This window comes from Argentina silus (genome assembly GCF_951799395.1).
Source record: "Argentina silus genome assembly, chromosome: 9".
NCBI classification, from domain to species: Eukaryota; Metazoa; Chordata; class Actinopteri; order Argentiniformes; family Argentinidae; genus Argentina; species Argentina silus.
This window is the reverse complement of record NC_139663.1, coordinates 3,222,733-3,239,295: the sequence shown is the minus strand read 5'-3', so window position 1 is coordinate 3,239,295 and position 16,563 is coordinate 3,222,733. Positions and strand designations below refer to the sequence as shown.

At 51.9% G+C, this 16,563-nt stretch overlaps 1 protein-coding gene across 2 annotated transcripts in view; it reads right to left on the bottom strand.

Annotated features, from left to right (window-relative positions):
- smg1 (SMG1 nonsense mediated mRNA decay associated PI3K related kinase) overlaps positions 1 to 16,563 on the bottom strand; it is a 30,616-nt gene that overhangs the window by 2,747 nt on the left and 11,306 nt on the right. For both annotated transcript variants that reach the window (XM_083677736.1, XM_083677737.1), the window contains exons 22-59: positions 16,167 to 16,328; positions 15,850 to 16,004; positions 15,379 to 15,524; positions 14,668 to 14,985; positions 14,441 to 14,585; positions 14,127 to 14,277; positions 13,873 to 13,993; positions 13,455 to 13,703; positions 12,993 to 13,144; positions 12,732 to 12,870; positions 12,213 to 12,357; positions 11,897 to 12,035; positions 11,463 to 11,684; positions 11,060 to 11,240; positions 10,681 to 10,842; positions 10,267 to 10,490; positions 9,905 to 10,059; positions 9,531 to 9,753; positions 9,066 to 9,312; positions 8,514 to 8,743; positions 7,994 to 8,245; positions 7,609 to 7,747; positions 7,354 to 7,463; positions 6,918 to 7,136; positions 6,477 to 6,670; positions 6,189 to 6,361; positions 5,350 to 5,629; positions 4,789 to 5,061; positions 4,449 to 4,683; positions 3,962 to 4,188; positions 3,646 to 3,802; positions 3,332 to 3,521; positions 2,838 to 3,130; positions 2,414 to 2,623; positions 2,130 to 2,267; positions 1,690 to 1,842; positions 1,217 to 1,396; positions 232 to 459 (exon numbers count right to left, since the gene is read on the bottom strand). In XM_083677736.1, the coding sequence (XP_083533862.1) occupies positions 232 to 459; positions 1,217 to 1,396; positions 1,690 to 1,842; positions 2,130 to 2,267; positions 2,414 to 2,623; positions 2,838 to 3,130; positions 3,332 to 3,521; positions 3,646 to 3,802; positions 3,962 to 4,188; positions 4,449 to 4,683; positions 4,789 to 5,061; positions 5,350 to 5,629; positions 6,189 to 6,361; positions 6,477 to 6,670; positions 6,918 to 7,136; positions 7,354 to 7,463; positions 7,609 to 7,747; positions 7,994 to 8,245; positions 8,514 to 8,743; positions 9,066 to 9,312; positions 9,531 to 9,753; positions 9,905 to 10,059; positions 10,267 to 10,490; positions 10,681 to 10,842; positions 11,060 to 11,240; positions 11,463 to 11,684; positions 11,897 to 12,035; positions 12,213 to 12,357; positions 12,732 to 12,870; positions 12,993 to 13,144; positions 13,455 to 13,703; positions 13,873 to 13,993; positions 14,127 to 14,277; positions 14,441 to 14,585; positions 14,668 to 14,985; positions 15,379 to 15,524; positions 15,850 to 16,004; positions 16,167 to 16,328 (7,317 nt within the window). The remainder of the gene's footprint in view (positions 1 to 231; positions 460 to 1,216; positions 1,397 to 1,689; positions 1,843 to 2,129; positions 2,268 to 2,413; positions 2,624 to 2,837; positions 3,131 to 3,331; positions 3,522 to 3,645; positions 3,803 to 3,961; positions 4,189 to 4,448; positions 4,684 to 4,788; positions 5,062 to 5,349; positions 5,630 to 6,188; positions 6,362 to 6,476; positions 6,671 to 6,917; positions 7,137 to 7,353; positions 7,464 to 7,608; positions 7,748 to 7,993; positions 8,246 to 8,513; positions 8,744 to 9,065; positions 9,313 to 9,530; positions 9,754 to 9,904; positions 10,060 to 10,266; positions 10,491 to 10,680; positions 10,843 to 11,059; positions 11,241 to 11,462; positions 11,685 to 11,896; positions 12,036 to 12,212; positions 12,358 to 12,731; positions 12,871 to 12,992; positions 13,145 to 13,454; positions 13,704 to 13,872; positions 13,994 to 14,126; positions 14,278 to 14,440; positions 14,586 to 14,667; positions 14,986 to 15,378; positions 15,525 to 15,849; positions 16,005 to 16,166; positions 16,329 to 16,563) is intronic.

Sequence of the window (16,563 nt, the reverse complement as noted above, 5' to 3'; positions counted from 1 at the left end):
GCATTTGAACCAATGACAGTGCATTATATGCTGCACTCATGAAAATTACGACAAATCAAAAATGCTGCGCCACGCAGCAACCAGCTGTAGATTCAGAGTTGCGCAACGCAGCAACCGGCGGTAGATGCAATGTTGTGTCGCGCGGCATTCGGCACAAATGGGATAATGTGAGGTGATCTGTGGAGCAGTGTAAATAGTAACAGGTGTGTGTGTTTGTGTCACAGCTCATACCTTGGCCATGGCGCGTAGCAGGTGTTTGACATCAGCCAGCTGGCGGTTGTGGTTGGACAGTATGCCTTTGATGGAGTCCACTAGCAGCTGCAGTGTCTCTGTGGCCGTGTCCAACTGCTGCTCACGCTCCTCCTGCACCGCTCTCTGGGAAGACAGCTCCTGGCTCAGGTTCTTCTGGGCGTACGACAGCCAATCAGGGCTGCCAATGGGCAGGTCCAAAGCTGGGGTCTGGGGACACACACATTTAGGCTGTGTTTGAAATGGAAGACTGTTTAGTAGGCATAGCGAGTCGCCATCTAAAGACCTGTGGTGCAGAACTCGGGTTAAGAGTCATAGTCAGGGCTTAGGCATCTTCTTACATCAGATAGCATGATGGTTGGTCTCGTATCTTGAAAACGCTCATATGGGAAAGATCAAAAGCCTAGCTAAAATGTGCTGTTATATCGTTACCTTGGTTACAAGGCTACTCATAACTGAAACATATAATTTCTGTCAAAATGTGTTCACACCTTTCTCCAGCGAAAGTCTTAGATACATGACCTTGAAATTAGAAATTAAAAAAATCTGTGGCTGAAGATGAACCATATATTTAGTGTGGAAATGTTCATGAAGGCATAAATTATTCAGTGAGGCAATCAACTGAGAGTCACATTTCACATGAAACAAATCAGGTGCTTTTCTCTCAGTTGTGCAAATGTAACAGTTCATATAAATAAATAAATGTTGACAAACAGTAACCAACAATTGATATCATGGTATCATTGGTCTCATGGTTTTGTAACATAAGTAGCAGTCCCATACAAAGTAATGGGAGGGCGCATGAATATCACAAATTAGGATCTAATTCATGGCGGATGCTTTCTAATCTTCAGATCGGTTCCACGTCCTACAAGAGAGGTCGACAGAGGCTCCGAGCCTCACATAGTTGTCATTCCTATCGCAAGACAATGGGGTTTAGGGGACCAAGATGAGGGTGAGACCTCACCAGCCTGTGCAGCAGCTGCAGCTCTAGTGGGGACACAGTGGTGCTGAACTGGGCAGCGTAGGAGCAAGTCTGCTGGCAGCGCTTAAGCAGCTCAAACAGAGCTGTGTCCATGTTGAGCGCGTCAGGGGTCCTCGTGCGCAGACCTTCGAAGTTCAGGATGGTGGAGCACAGGAACGTGACCTGAGAACAGAAAATAACAACAGTGAATAAAAGCTTTTGCTGAATTACAAAGCGTCTACCATGGATTACGTCTCAATAGTCCATGAGTGCTCCTTCCCTTCCCTCGCCTCCTTTCCTTCATCACCTCGGATCTGAATAAACTACAAAATAAGTGAAAGCAGATGTAGGATCAGCTTTCCTGGTCTCAAAATCCTCCTAACTGTAATAATTAGAGGGAAGAATGCAAAATTGGCAGCAACTTCACCCAACTCCTTGGGGTTCCTGCACTGACCATTCATTTGGGAAACACGTACCTGGCTGGTGCGCTGGCTCTCTCTGGCCACAAGGGACCTCCGCTCGCCGATGGTCAACTCAAAGTCCTGCAGCACCGGCGCCAGGGCGGGGTTGGCACCCCCTGCCCACTTCAGACGCTGCTCAATGCTGCCCTCTAGGGACGCCAACTTCTCCTGCAGAAGGGAGAGAGAGCAGATATTACATTTCATGGAGAAATCAAAGCACACAAAACACCACAATTCAAGCTAAGTCAGAAGGACCAATAGTCTAGTGTTCTTATTCAATGCCATTATTAACATTTTATATCAATATTAGAATTTTATCAACACAGAGACGACCCACACTGAAAAAGCTCCAAGAAAGCAATTTTTCATTTTCATGTCAGTTTTAAATGATAAGTTTAGATCGTAACTGCTTTAAAGCGTTTAAAGCCAAGAGAGATGTTTTTTGCGGGACTGACCTGTACAGCAGCGATGGCGGCCTCGTCCTGACTGAGCTTGTAGAGCTTCTTCTTCATGCTGCTGAGGATGATGGAGCGGGGTGGAGGGCTCACGCTCATGGGCTGAGTCCTAGCGCCCAACACGTCCTCATGCTGCCACTGCAAGACACACACCAGGGTCAGGATCTTTCAACCCCCCCACCCACACACACACACACACACACCTCTCTCCCCCGCTTACTTGGAATACAGTGATGTACAGCTGGAATCACACCCACACACACCCCTCCCCACCTCCCTCTCACCTGGAACATGGCGATGTGCAGCTGGGTCCTCTGCAGGCTGACCTTGCAGGCGTCCAGGCTGGCGTCCAGCCGGCGCACCAGGTCCAGCTTCTTCCAGGCTGTGTCGTAGGAGGAGGCCAGCACTGTGGCCCGGTTGAGCAGCAGCTGGGACAGACGGCCCCCAGCGATACCTTGCTCCACCGCCTTCTTACACAGCTCGTCCAGAGACACCTGCAACAAAAGAGAAGACGTTTCGTAAAGGATAAAAATACAGATTGTTATTTTCTTTTGCAAAGCATTTTGTGACGTAGTACTATACTGAACATGAGCCAGGGGGATGAGGTCAATGAACAATTAATCTAGAAAAAGGCTTGGTTTAAAAAAATATTCACATGCTTTGACAGACTTCAAGTAGATTTTTTACTGTGCCCTATCGCCACCCTACCTTGCCCTCAGCCCCAAAGTCCTTGGCCTCCACCTGGGCGATGAGGTCCAGGCCCAGGGCGGAGAGGGCGCTGCAGAGCGCCAGCCCCAGAGCCTGGGTAGGCAGCCCCATCAGCATCTGCCGCACAAACTCTGCCGTGAAGGCCTTGATGGGCCGCGTCATCTGCTCCTCGCTCACCACCGCCACCAGCCCCCCAGCCACTGCCGGGGCGCCCCGGTACAGGGGCTTCGCCAGACCTATAGCCACAGGGCCGTTGGAGGGAGGGGGGTCCTCGCCCGCTGGGGGACACGTACCTGAGGGGAGGGAGAGGAGAGGAAGGGGTTGATAGATCATGCAGATATCTTATGAAAACACTTTATGGTCAGTTGCCATGTTCACATTACATGAGGAAGAGTTTGTAGACAGACAAAGGAGGCATTTGACTCAAAATAAACATTTTCAGTAATATTTCTACATTATGCCCCTTTAACAGTAGTAGGGTCCAGTGGTCTTACCAGAGAGGGTCTGGGCAAAGGAGCCACAGAGTCTGAAGAATTCGCGGATGGTCTGCAGCCTCTTGAGGAAGAAGACCTCCTCCAGGACCTGCCGGTGGGCCGCATTGTCAAAGAAGTGCACCTGCGCCGCTCTCGCCTCCCGGATCACGTCCACCTTCCGCCAGGCTGATGGCACCTCCATGGAACTCAGCTGGATGGGGAGAGAGAAGAGAGAAGGACAGTGCTTGAATTTGATATACTAATCTGTATAGTATTTTGTTGTTGTTGTCACACAGGCGGTAACCGTAGAGAAAAAAGCTCAAGCGTGTGTTCACCTTCTCGGTGAGCTGTCCGAAGGCAGTCTCTAGCTGGGCGAACATGCCGTCGAAGGCCACCAACAACATCTGTCCTGCGGACATCTTTGGCGTTTCCTGCCCTGGGCCGTCCATGCTGCGCGGCTGAATGAGCTCAGAGTATTGAGCGCGCAACATCCTGGGAGACAAAGAAAAAAAGAGTGTTAAAACCTTGACGCATCTCTAAACACTACTACTGCTGAAAGAGAGGGTTGAGCTCTCGGAAGTACAATGAGAATGTCTTTTATAATAATAATAAAAATAAAAAAAATCCACAAATATACCCCTCCCAGCCTACCTGGTGATGTGGAGGCAGTGGGAGCGGGGCTCCTCCTCCAGGCCCATGGCGGCACTGCGGAGGTGGGCATGCAGGGCATCGGCCAGCCCCGTCAGGGAGAGGCCATCAGAGCACTGGTCCACCAGCTGGTCGAGCTCCGCCAACATGGTCTCCAGAGTGGGCTCGCCCTTCAGCATGCAGCGCAGCGCCTCTGGGAAGATGATCTGACGGAAGTTGGTGTTCAGCTCCTGGAGATGGAGGGAGAGAGAGGAGTGAATAATTGCAGACTTTCATCCAGCCTGGAAATTAGACACCAGATTCAACAAGGCTCTGATTTTCAAATACTTATACTTCAAATACACTGAGTTTGCCTAGTGCAATGGGACCAATAGAATAGTCCCAAAGGTACTACTCAGACAGAACTCCAGACAGGCTAAAGCAAATGCTATTTCAACCCAGGTCTCAGACGCACACTTTTGTGTAAAAATACACACACACACAAACACACCTGCAGGCAGGTGTAGACAGCGTTGGACAGGTAGACTGCTTGGGCTGTCTCTGCGGGCGATGGGAGATCCAGGTCGTGGGGGAGGAGCTGGCACTGCTGCAGCAGTTGGCTGAGGGAGGTGACGTTGCCGCTCATGCTGCAGAGCTCTTCCAGGAACCAGGCGCCGTCGCGCGACGTCAGCTCCACCAGCTGCTCGCCAGCGCTGGCCGCTGCCCCCTCCATTACCAGGTTACGTCTGGGGGGGGAGAAAAGGGGATTTAAATACACACATTCTCTGGTGAGAAAGTCACAGGGAGTTTCGTCCACAAGCCTAGGCAGGCAGGCACGCACGCACGCACACCTGGTGAGAGCGCAGAGGGCCGAGGCTATGATCCCGGCCAGACTTGGCGATCCCTGTTCCGGGTTCTCGTGCAGGAACACGCCGATGCAGCGCTCAATCTCCTGAAGCTGCTCCTCACATGCGTGTGTGCTGGTCCCCTCCGCCTTGACGCGCTCCGCCTGCCTCAGCACACGCGTGTTGGTCTCTGCCGCCTGGTGCTGGAGGGCCAGCTCAACACTGGAGAGGAACTGGCATGTGGCTGGGGGAGGCTGGGGCGCAAACAGCACCTCGTACCTGGGATAGAGGGAGCGAGAGAGGAGATAACGGTTAGGATGGTCAACATTTTGTATCAACTAATGACAAAACACAAACATCAATACGTAACATCAACAAAGACATACCTGGAGAAAGAGGGAAGACGACAAAAAAAGGGAGGGGGGGAAAAATGAAAGTAAGGGAGAGAAGGGCAAAGACAAACACCTGGACTCAAAAAGAGGGAACGAGAGCTCTGAAAAGAGAGTGAGAAATTCGCAAAAGACAATCGAGGAGGAAGAAAGAAAACAAAGAAGCTGTGAATCTCACTGTCTGTAGATCTGCTGGCAGTGGTCCACCGTCATGTCGCAAATCAACTCCTCCATCCACTGCTTCCACTGGTGGGCCCTGTGGCGCAGCAGCACAGGCCGCGGGTAGAGCAGAGCCACCGTGGCGTAGCTGTGCAGCTGCTCGAGGCAGCCTCGCAGGGCCCCACGGCGCTGCTGCAGCAGGGCGCCCACTTCTGCCTCCAGGCCCTCGCACTGGCTGATGAGATGGGCCTGGCCGGCGTTCTGAAGGAAGGCTGTGGCTGGGACGTAGCTGGGTGGGCCTGGGGGGGGGGGGGGGGGGGGGCGCAGGAGAGAAGAGGCAGAGGGTCAAGGCACTGGATTTGTTAAAACGGTGGAAAGCATGCACAGCAGATTGAGGCTGCACTCAAACCCAATAGGGCTGCTGCAGTAGGCTGTGCACACACACACAACTAAGGTACTGATCCACATCCAACCCTCCCACCCACAAAACCCTCTGTGAGCGTGTTAAGAATTCATTTCAAACCCTTGTGCCTTGGGTCTCCACGAAACATTTCTCTGGGTCATGAGTCAGTCCCCAAATGGCCTCCAAAACACGAGCTTCTTTTTTTTTATCTACCCCGTGGTAAATTCATTGCCCATCACCCAAAACAACAGATGGTATGCACCAAGAATAAATGTCGACAGAACTTATTGTCCTGCTCTGAAACAGTTAGTGATGCCTTCCGTCTGCGTCCGAGAAAGGTTTGACTCCGGAATCGATTCTGTTTAATAAAAGCCTCAATATTGGATTGTCCAAAACTCTTGAACGTCTCTTCTCTTTTTTCTCGACCACAACAAGTGTGTGTATGTGTGTCCTACCCAGGTCTATTGGGCTACTGATGTCCTGCAGCAGGCTGGCCAGCTGTGTGGCCTCCAGGCTGGAGAAGGCCGCCTGGTACTGGGAGATCCACTGGTCCAGGTCAGCCAGCTTCCCCTGGATGGCCTCCTGCACCGTCCGCTGGCGAGACTGCAGCTGGGTGTGCTCTGAATACCTACATACACAGAGGGGGTTACTCACACACTCAACACATTACTCTTGATAGTTTTCAGAGTGAAAAGAGTGTCAGAAAGCAAACTAGTGTGTGTGTGTGTGTGTGAGCCTCTGACCTGTGCTCCAGGGTGAGTACCAGGTGGTCGGATCGGCTCTCAGCCCCGTCCAGGAAGCCCATCTCCTCGAGCAGTGTGCCTTGCAGCTTCTCCCCCTGGGAGAGCAGCTCCTGCAGGGCCAAGTACTCCTCCACCGCCCCCTCCACCTGGGGCAAGACCCCCAGCATCTCCTCACGGTTCTTAAACCAGTTCACCTGAAACACACAGGAGAAAGCTACATGTTAGAGAAAGCGACACTCAAGAACTTATGTGTCAGAGTGATTTAGCTTGCAACCCCTCCCATCTTTCCCTGCGTCCTTCTCACAAAGCATTGGAGGAGATGCCCCTCAGGTGTTCTCCTCCAATGTTATTTGAAAAGGAGGTGAGAAATCAAGGACACAATTGATTGACAGGTGTCAAGTCCACACAACCCCCGCCCCTCTCCTGTCCCGGCTGCCTCACCTTGATCTCGGCCACGCGGGAGGAGAAGAGGGAGCGTGTGATGTCCCTCTCCATCTCTCTCTTGCTCTGCTTGTTTTCTGCCTGCTGGCCCCCTCCTCCGTAAACGGCCCCAGCGAAGCCCACCTCCCCCCCGGCCGTCCAGTCCACCAGGGGGTCGTAGACGAAAGCCTCCAGCAGGGTCAACAGGGTCTCCCTGCCCCTGCGCATCATCTGCACCACCTGGACCACAGAACAGACGATTTAACTAAGCATTACCCCACGATGATAAGCACATGTTTCATTACATCTTATATTTTTCGCTCAGTTCTTTGGACAGCCTGTTTATACGCTGACATATTCGGCCTGTTTCCCCCTCCACGTTCCTCCAGCTACTAATAAAGCAAACTTAAAAACGTTAACGTAATTTGTCATTTAGAACACTGCAGCAAATACAGACCTGTTCACAGGAGAGCCTGAAGATGCCCTCCACCCCAGTGACGCCCAGGGCCGTCTCAATGTTGTGGGTCATACGGAACGGCACCTTCTCTGGTACCCGCAGGCTCTTTCCTGGACGACAACACACACACAAACATTTACACATCATATGTATTTACACAGACACATTATCATGTCATTATCATACAAACACATGCACACCAAGCAATGACGTAAAATCAACACTGCAGTTGGCGGTCTTAAATCAAACCCTCACCTTTCTCAAAGCAGACATTGTAGTCAATGTGCACCACCTCTCCTGTTGTCATGTCAATCAGCACGTTGTCCAGGTGACGGTCGCCGAGGCCAATGATGTAGCCCACCATTGACATCACAGCAGTGGATCTGGCGTAGGACTGCATAAGCAAAGCCAAGTAGAGTATAGATTAGTCTGAATCAGTACATTCACCACCATCACTACTTCACATTGACTTAGATAGTGACCCATCACAGCCAGAGCCATAAATACAGTATTCTGTACATGGCTCTGACTACAGATACTTTTACTTCTTCCCCCTAACCCCCTCAGCAGTGAGGTGCCCATTTGACATCTGACCCCTAAGCTGTGTGTCCCCTGTGTAACCTTTGAACCCCTAGCTCACCTGCGTGACCCTCCACCACTCGCTGGGTGTGGTACAGGAGCACCACAGCTCCTTGGCCAGCAAGTTGGGGGGCGTGGCCTCCATCAATTCCTTCAGCACATCCCTCATCACGCTGAGCGGCCAATCGCGTCGCGACACATCCAGGCTGAGGCCCACGGCCTTCAGGGCGGGGCTGATCTTACTGTAGTAGAGTTCACTGGGCCGGGGGACCAGGGGTAAGGGCTGGGCCTGCTGCTGGAAGGAGTCCTGGGCCTGGACGAGAGGGAGGGAGGAAAGGCACGCAGGAGAGAGGGGGAGAAAGTGAGTGAAAAATTGGGGAATGAGGCAGGGAGGAGAGGGCGAGAGAGAAACAGAATGAAAGAGGGATGGACAGAGAAAGAAAGACAACAGGAGCGGGGAAGAGAAAAAGAGGGAGGGGGGGTATTAGGTTACTGAAAACCAGTACTCTAACATGACAGCCAGATAGCCAGGCCCATCAAATCTGCTCCTCAGTTTGAAGACAATCGACCGACTACTATACCTTCTGAGCCTGGAGCACTGCCTCCCTCTGCTGCCAGCGCTTGTAGAGGCCGAAGAGGGGTGTGGCGCCATCCACCCATTGGATGAGGCCCGAGCGCGTGCCCAACGGGGTGACGGAGTAGTGGCGGGCGTGGAAGTGAGGCTGCTCCTGCTGGTTGACCTTGGTGAACATTGTGTTGACGATGGACAGGAACTGCATGATGCGTTCGTCCAGGTGGAGGTCCTCTAGGCCTGGGGGGAGGGGGGTTGAAGAATTAAGGAGGGAGGGATGAAGAAATTGGACAATCGAGTTCAGGCTTACAGTACTCAAAACCGTAGTACCTTTCCAGAAATATCTAACTTTCAGGTAGAACATTAACACTCATTGAATCTTCTTCCCACAACATAAACATAACAAATTGTGTACCATGGGGGCATTGCATATCATGTATTCTATCTATTCTCTTGATGGAGAATATGCATATTAGTCAGTATATCTGTTTAAGTACATTTAAAAAGTAGAAGAATCAGTTTATCTAGAGCTCATGGGCAGGCTACAGCATTCGCCTGGTACCTTTGAAGAGGTATGGGTAGTTCCTTCCGTCAGAGCCCAGAAAGTGCAGCTTCTTGGGCTTGGTCTTGGTGGGCAGGATGGTGATGGTGTTGCCCACACTCTGGATGGTCAAGGCGTCTGTGGCAGACACCTCGCCTGGCAGCGCCATCTCGGTGGTGGCCATGGAGGCCAGGCGCGGGCTGATCTCATCCAGGCGGAGCAGGTAGCTGGCCCGCTTCTGGGCCCTCTGCTGGAGGCTTAGCATGATCTGTGATACACGGGGGGGGGGGGGGGGGGGGTTAAATGCATGAATACTGTACACAAGCACCCACACACACACACACCCTCTGCTGGAGACTCAGCATGATCTGATACACGGAAGGGGCGGGGGTGGAGGGAATGCACACTTCTCATGGGCCCTCTGCTGGGAACTCACCACGACATACAGTGTAACAGGGTAAAGGACTGACACGGACATACACACACCTGTTTGAAAGGGACCCAGCTGCTGGCAGGGTTGGCTGGGTTGTGGGGGCTCTTCAGTCTCTCCAAGGCAGACTGCAGGGCCTCTCCGTAGGTCTGCTGGAACCACGTTTCGTGCGGCGTCTCTGCTGGGGCTGCGGTGATGCTGCGCACGTGGTCCAGAGCAAACACCACAGGCCGCATCAGGGCAGAGTGCTTCTCACGCATGATAGCAATCTTCTCATCCCTGGAGAGAGAGGGGAGAGAAACACACCAGTGTTTTAGTAGCATTCTTACCACTCAGGGGCACTGGTTGAAATAGACTCCTTCCTTTCTCCCTTGAAGCAACCATTGTTCTGATATGACTAGATTGGTGACGTTGTGTGTGTAAGACTCACTTGCGCAGTGTGTTATTGTTCTGTACTCTCTTGACCTCGTCCTCGAGCTGCTGTATTCTGCGCAGGACATGCATGTGCTGCTGCTGTAGCACACCCAGCCACAGCTCATCCCACAGCAGGGTCACCCTACGCAGCTCCCCCACCAGCATCTGCACCTGGAACACAAACACACAACATAAACATGTCAGAAATCCCTTTAGATCGATTATTGGCAACAGGGAAAGTTGTTTTGCCATATTCACCTGGAATATCTGTACTGTGGTAAAGCCAAAACTGGTCCGAGGGGAATATTTACATGTAAGATACCTGTGGCACCATGGACACTACTGGTATCCAATGGGGGGACGGACGGCGGAATTTACCTGCAGCACCATGGTGGGGTTGGCAGCAGACAACTTGTCCACTATCTTGCTGTAGCAGTCCTGCATCATGGCCTGGTCCTGGCTGGAGCACAGCACCAGCTCCTCGCCCCGCCCTCCACTCTCCTGAGAGGCGGGGTCACTGTCTGTCTGCTCCTCCCCCTCACACAGTCCCTCCCCCTGCATGTTCCCAAGGAACGTGGGTAGGGCTGACGGAAGCTTGTTGCCTGGAGACAGCAGTGAATTGAAAAGAGTAAATACAGGCTAACAATGCATCACTGTTGCACAACAGTTCTTCTATTAGTTCTTAATAAAAGACAGTTTCATAATTTCATAATTCAGAATTTCATGGCTCAAGGCTCGAGTGTGAAAAGTGTGGCAAGTATCTGAGCAGTGTGTGTGTGTGTGCGCGCACACCTGCATTCTGTGCCTCTCCTCCCAGTGAAAGGGAGCCCACTATGGCGGGGTAGAGGATGAGGTGAGGAGAGTCCTGGGCCACACGGCACAGCAGGCTGCAGATACTCTGTCTGATGTAGGCCTCCGGGTGGTTCAGACGAGAGAACAGCTGGGGTATGATACCTGGTGGTGGTGGTTAGGGTGGAAGAGAGTTATCTAATGGAATTCTCGAGATCCAGACATCAAGAAAATAGGTAGAAATGCGATCCCAAGCTTTAGAATTGCAACTCAAAAGATCAGGAAACACTCAAAGCCCATAAAGCAGAAGCATAGCTTCTACACCCAGCCAAAGCTAGAATGGAGGGGGACACAAACAGGAAAGGGGGAGCCAGGTATTTACCTCTCCAAGGTGCGGTGGGTGTGGAGGCCAGGCCCAGCTCCAGCCCCTCTCTCAGCTCCCCAGCGTGCTTCACCAGCAGCCGGAGCAAGCGCAGCGTGGCCATGACGATCACGTCATCGTTGCTCTGCTTGCTGTTCTGATTGGACAGGAGCAGCTTGGGGTCATCCTCGTCGATGGGCACCTGAGGAATCCGACATGAGATTAAAGATGGATACGAAGAGGGGACGACAATCAGTTCAAAAGAAAATAAGATGAGAAATACAATATTAACCGTGTTTTATTTAGTAACACCTACTTTTAGGCGTGGTCTGAGGTGAAAATAAAATGATTCTCATATTAGTTTAGTATATAATATTCCATATCTATGTGTTCTCATCCAAACAGGTTCAGCGGTGTCTCTTACATGGCCAGCGTTGAGTTTGAGGAAGGTGAAGTAGGCCCTGCAGGAGACCCTGTAGAGGCTGAAGATGCGGTCCACCACTCGCCGCCACACACGGATGAGGCCCTCGGTTACCGCCTCGCCCGCCTCGCCCAGCCAGGGGCAGGAGCTCAGCAGCTGGCGCCAGATCACGTCCACCATGTCGTCCTCTTCGTCCTCCTCCTGCTGCAGCGCCATGTCCTCATCCTGGGGGAGGGAGGAGAGTAATTAGCATCAACTTTCCTGAGGGGAACTTCGTAAGGAGGGGATAGAGTGGCTTTAACTGACGCACAATCATAGGATGATTTGGGGGCTAGCCTAGGAAATGTTGGTGTTTGAGACAGTAGCCATTCAGGGGGACACTTCATAGTCCAACTTATCTTTATTTTTTTAATGCAGCCAGTTGGCAAGCCTCCTACCTGTATACCAGCGGGACGACACATGGCCTGGCCCAGGATACTGAAGATGGTCTCCTTGTCCTCTTCACTGGTGCATGATGGGAGCAGCTCCTCAATTTCCTTTTTCTCACCCGGGAGAAGGGGCACACCTTCCCCTTGGCTGGAGAGGCGGGTGGGAGGAGGGAGAGATTAAGACAGAGGACAGAATGACATGGCTGTTTGTTTTGAGTCTTTACTGCTACCCAACACAGACAACCTTCTCTGCTCAGGTCAGGTCTTCACATAAGAAAGTGTCTCACAAATCAGAACTTCCTGGTTAATGGGGGGGTAAACTGACCTGGCGTTGTCGACCACCTTCCTGCCCCAGCGGTACGCCCAGCTGGCGAGGGCGGCCCAGGACTTGGCCACCTCTGGAGCCTGGGTGGTAGAGAGTTGGTATAGCTGGCCCAGGACGAAGTCCGGCTCCCCAACCCCGACACTCACTGAAGAGACAAGAGATACAGAGCGTTAGGGAAGCTAAGACACTAAATATCATTAAGCATATTTGCCTCTAAAATACATTTAAAAAAACAAAACAAAAACACTAAATGTAATTTAATTTCAGGAGCTCAAAAATAGACTAAGTAATCACATGTGATCTTAGTGGTGTTGTGTAACTCAAATTCTATTAAATACAATATTACTTTATCAATCCTCCATGGGCAATTACAGGGGCATAGTCAGTGCAGGCAGCAGTAATCGACATACACCCAATATTCCACAATCCAACTAAGTCCACATCAACATAGCTACAGAGTGATGGGTTGTGTGTGTGTGTGTGTGTATGTCCTTGCAAACATACATCTCTCTGGCCTACCTGTAGTTTCAGCAGTGATGCGAGGCATGCCCTCGTCCTCGAGAGGCAGCTCCAGCAGGGCGGCGATGTTGCGGCTGAGGGGGGGCAGAGTGCCCGTGGCGGGGGTCGCCGGGTTCACCACCACCGACCTCTTCACCACCTGTAGAAAGCAAAACATCGTCAACGACGAGCTTAGCCATTCTTAGCAGCTCAGCGCCGAGTTGGAGGAAGGTCGCAATTATGGATACTTCAAATCATAAACGGAGTAATCCGATTCCCCACCTGTTTGAGCTGCGGGGTCAGGTCCTTCCAGTCGGCCAGCAGCCACTTGCACAGAGTGAGCACCGAGCGGCAGGCGGCGCGCTCGCACTTGCCAGAGCGGCAGTAAGAGAGGGAGCACGAGCTCAGCATCTCCATGGCTGCCATGGACTGACCTGGAGGAGGGAGGGAAAAAGGATCGGATGGTTATTGGCAAGGCAATAAAAGCTGCATCGTTGACTGATCAGACTAGGTGGAGTATTCACCGTCTTGCTTACGCCTATCTAGTCTTTTCAAATCTACACAAGTGTCTAGGGTGCAGGGACTATGGCCCTGTTCCCTATATAGTGCTCTTAGGACTCTTGGGCAAACTGCACCCTATTGCACTACCAATTGAGACAGAGTGATGGAGAGGTGGCCGTTTGAGACCCATAGATATATAGATTATTGTTAAGACCCCTCTAGGGCTGCAACACCGTGACTCACCTGCTGTGCAGAGTACTTTGGCCTTCTCGATCTGCAGCTCCGGCCCCCACTTCTCTCCCACGGTGCCCTCTAGTGTCAGACGCCTGAACGCGCGGCTCAGCCCCTCCCCCTCATCTCCCTCGTCTCCATCGGCCTCGCCGCATTGGCCAAGCAGACGGGTTGCCAGGGCGATGTTGCCCTGTTTCCGGGCGAACTTTACGGCGGTCAGGCAGAGCTCCATCAGGTGGGCGTCGACTGGAGCCGAGGAGCCTGAAGGAGGGGGGGGGGGGGGGGGGGGGGAGAGGAGAGAGAACGAAGGAGGAAGAGAGGAGAATAAGAAAACAGTCGCACACCTACGCAGCCCCCCCTCTCCCCAGGCAGTCTAAAACAAGCGCACAGAGCTTTCAATTAAACAAACACACACAGAAACAAAACATACCATTGAGTTTGAGCAGGAGTTCTCTCTGGAAGATGGTGTATCGGAGAGCGTGGAGCCAGGGCTGGACATCCTGCTGCTTACAGGTGCTCAGAGCCTCGCTGTACAGAGGAATCAGACAGTCCTGCACAGGAGAGAGAGAGAGAGAGGGAGTTAGGACCTGGTGCCTGTTGACTGTGTGATTTCTCCTAAGCTTGTGCAGTAGAGCAACGTAGCTGCAGGTTGAGAAGTGTGTGTGTGTGTGTGTGTTCATATACCTCCTGTCCAGTGAGTGTGTTCTCCAGTGCTGAGGCACAGTGCAGCTGCAGGGTGGAGAGAGTGGGCAGGGCGTCGGAGAGGGTGAGCGTGGAGAGACGCAGAGGACCCAGAGAGATACGACCCGTCTGCTTCAGGTACCGAACCAGGGTACTGCAGCAGCAAACACAAAAGTCATGTTAAAACACAACTACATAAAACATCATTTCCACGACTGACACCAGCTTTACAGCAACATTCGCGCAAACGAGCCTAACTGTTGGGTTCTGAAGGGTGAGTCCCCAAGAACGTAATGTCTCAAACAAACGCCACTCACTCAGAGGTAGGCGCTGCCTTCTGCTCCTCCTCGTGATTGGCTGTGGTCATGGAGCCCACGGCGCTCCTGAGGAGTTGCACCTCTATGGCCTTCTGTAGCTCAGAGGGGTCTGGGCTCAGCACGGCCGGCAGGAGTCTCTTGAGATCTGAAACACACACACAATAAGATACACGCAACACATACACCACACACACACACACACACACACACTCTCTGAGCTCTCTTACCCAGTTTGTCCTTGGTGGTGGTGGAGTTCAAAAGCCCGTAGTCTTCTCCGGGCAGGAGCTCCAGCTGTGATCGGCATTCCTGGAAGTCGCCGTCCTCGAATCGACTCAATGCCCGGATGTAGTTGAAGTCCGTCTTGAGGTTGACCGTTGCCGGGTTACTGGTGTTCTTCTTGAGGGCATGGACACTGGCCTGCCACTCCTGCACCGAGGTCCAATCGCACAGCGCCACGTAGCACTCGCTGGCCTTGTTGGCCAGGAAGTTGAGCACCTCAGAGGAACACTCGCTGGACTTGAGCAGCACAGTCTTTCTGCCATCTCCTAGAAAAGACAACGATTTTTGTGTGAAAATGAGTGTGTGCTGAGGGTCATTCACTCATTGTTTTTCCAGACATCCACACGATCGTTAGAAAATGGTGGCTTTGGCAATGTATACAATCTCCCCACCCACACACTACCTTCAAGGAAGTTTCAGCACAATATAATGAGATCAACTTTTACTACAGGAGTGCCAAATAAAACTTTTAGAAATAAACTATTAAAGTTTAAATTACACGTTGCAGGACCAACCGAAACCATACTGTATTAGTTTGAAAATATTTTCATATTATCCATTCCAGCACTGTTTCAGCAACTATCATGGAGGCCTAACCAGCCGTGTGAAATGAGTATGACTTTATCCTCCATCTCAGGTGTGTGTGCGCGTGCGCTCACCGTTGCCAGTGTGTTTGGGGCTGGCCGTGCTGCTGTTGGTGGAGCTGGAGAGTTTGAGCAGGGAGCGGTCGAAACCTTTGATGGAGCAGTCCATCCCCGTGACGGCGCACAGATGCTCCTGGTACTCCAGAGCGGCCTTCTCAAACCTGACGAGACACGCAGCAAGCACACCTTCAACAACAGACTTCACACATCAATGTCTTATTTAAAAAAGGAGGTCATCCTTAATTTTTTTTTTTTTTATAAATGTATTTAGGCAGCATGAAAATCACAGAAGGGCGTACAGGTGAAGAGGGAATACAGGAGTAGAAAGTGTGTTGGGGGCAGGGTTAGAACACCGTCCGTACTATAAGCTGCCCCACACTACGGCACATTAACAGCATCTTAACCATCAATACCAGGGCCAGGCTCTAGCCCATGTTAGGTAGATGGGCCCCCCCCCCACACACACACAAACAGATGTCTCCTTACCGTCCCTCGGCCTGTAGAGCCACAGAGCCCACCCAGGCCAGGCTCTTGCCTGTGTTGGAGAGGCTCCAGGCAGCCAGGCCCTGGATGGCCTCAGGGCAGCGCAGCTCACACAGAGCCTCCACCAGCATCATCAGAGGAACCTCCAACTCCGGCCCCTACACACAAACAGGGTGAAAGAGGACGTCATACCGCATTCACTTAACCATCTGGGATGTGATGTATGCTGAACATAGTACGTTGTATGCGATTCCAAACAGAGCCTAAGTGTGTTGAGCCTGCTAGCGCTTGAGCGAATGCAGCAGCATTGAGGCCTGTACCTGAGAGCTGCTGTTCTTGATCTCAGTGAGCAGGTCGAAGCCGTGGCGGACGGTGACAGCCGGTTGGCCAGAGAGAAGCCCCACCCTCATCAGTGCCAGGCGGATACGCGTCAGCCAATCCTGACACGTCTGCCGGTTGGTGTAGAAGAATGTCCTGATGCCCTGGGAGAAGGGAAGGGAATGGGAATTTAGCACAAAACTTCACCGGACCGGCACTGAATGAAACCTTACAGGTGTCAACATTGGATTTTATTTTATTTGGGGTTGAAAATGACATACATCAACAGATGTATATGATCCCAGACGATGACACAAACATTAATAAAAAACAATTATTTCCAACATTGATGGTCCACACTCATCACAAATCATTGGAGAGACTTGATGGTGCTTATAT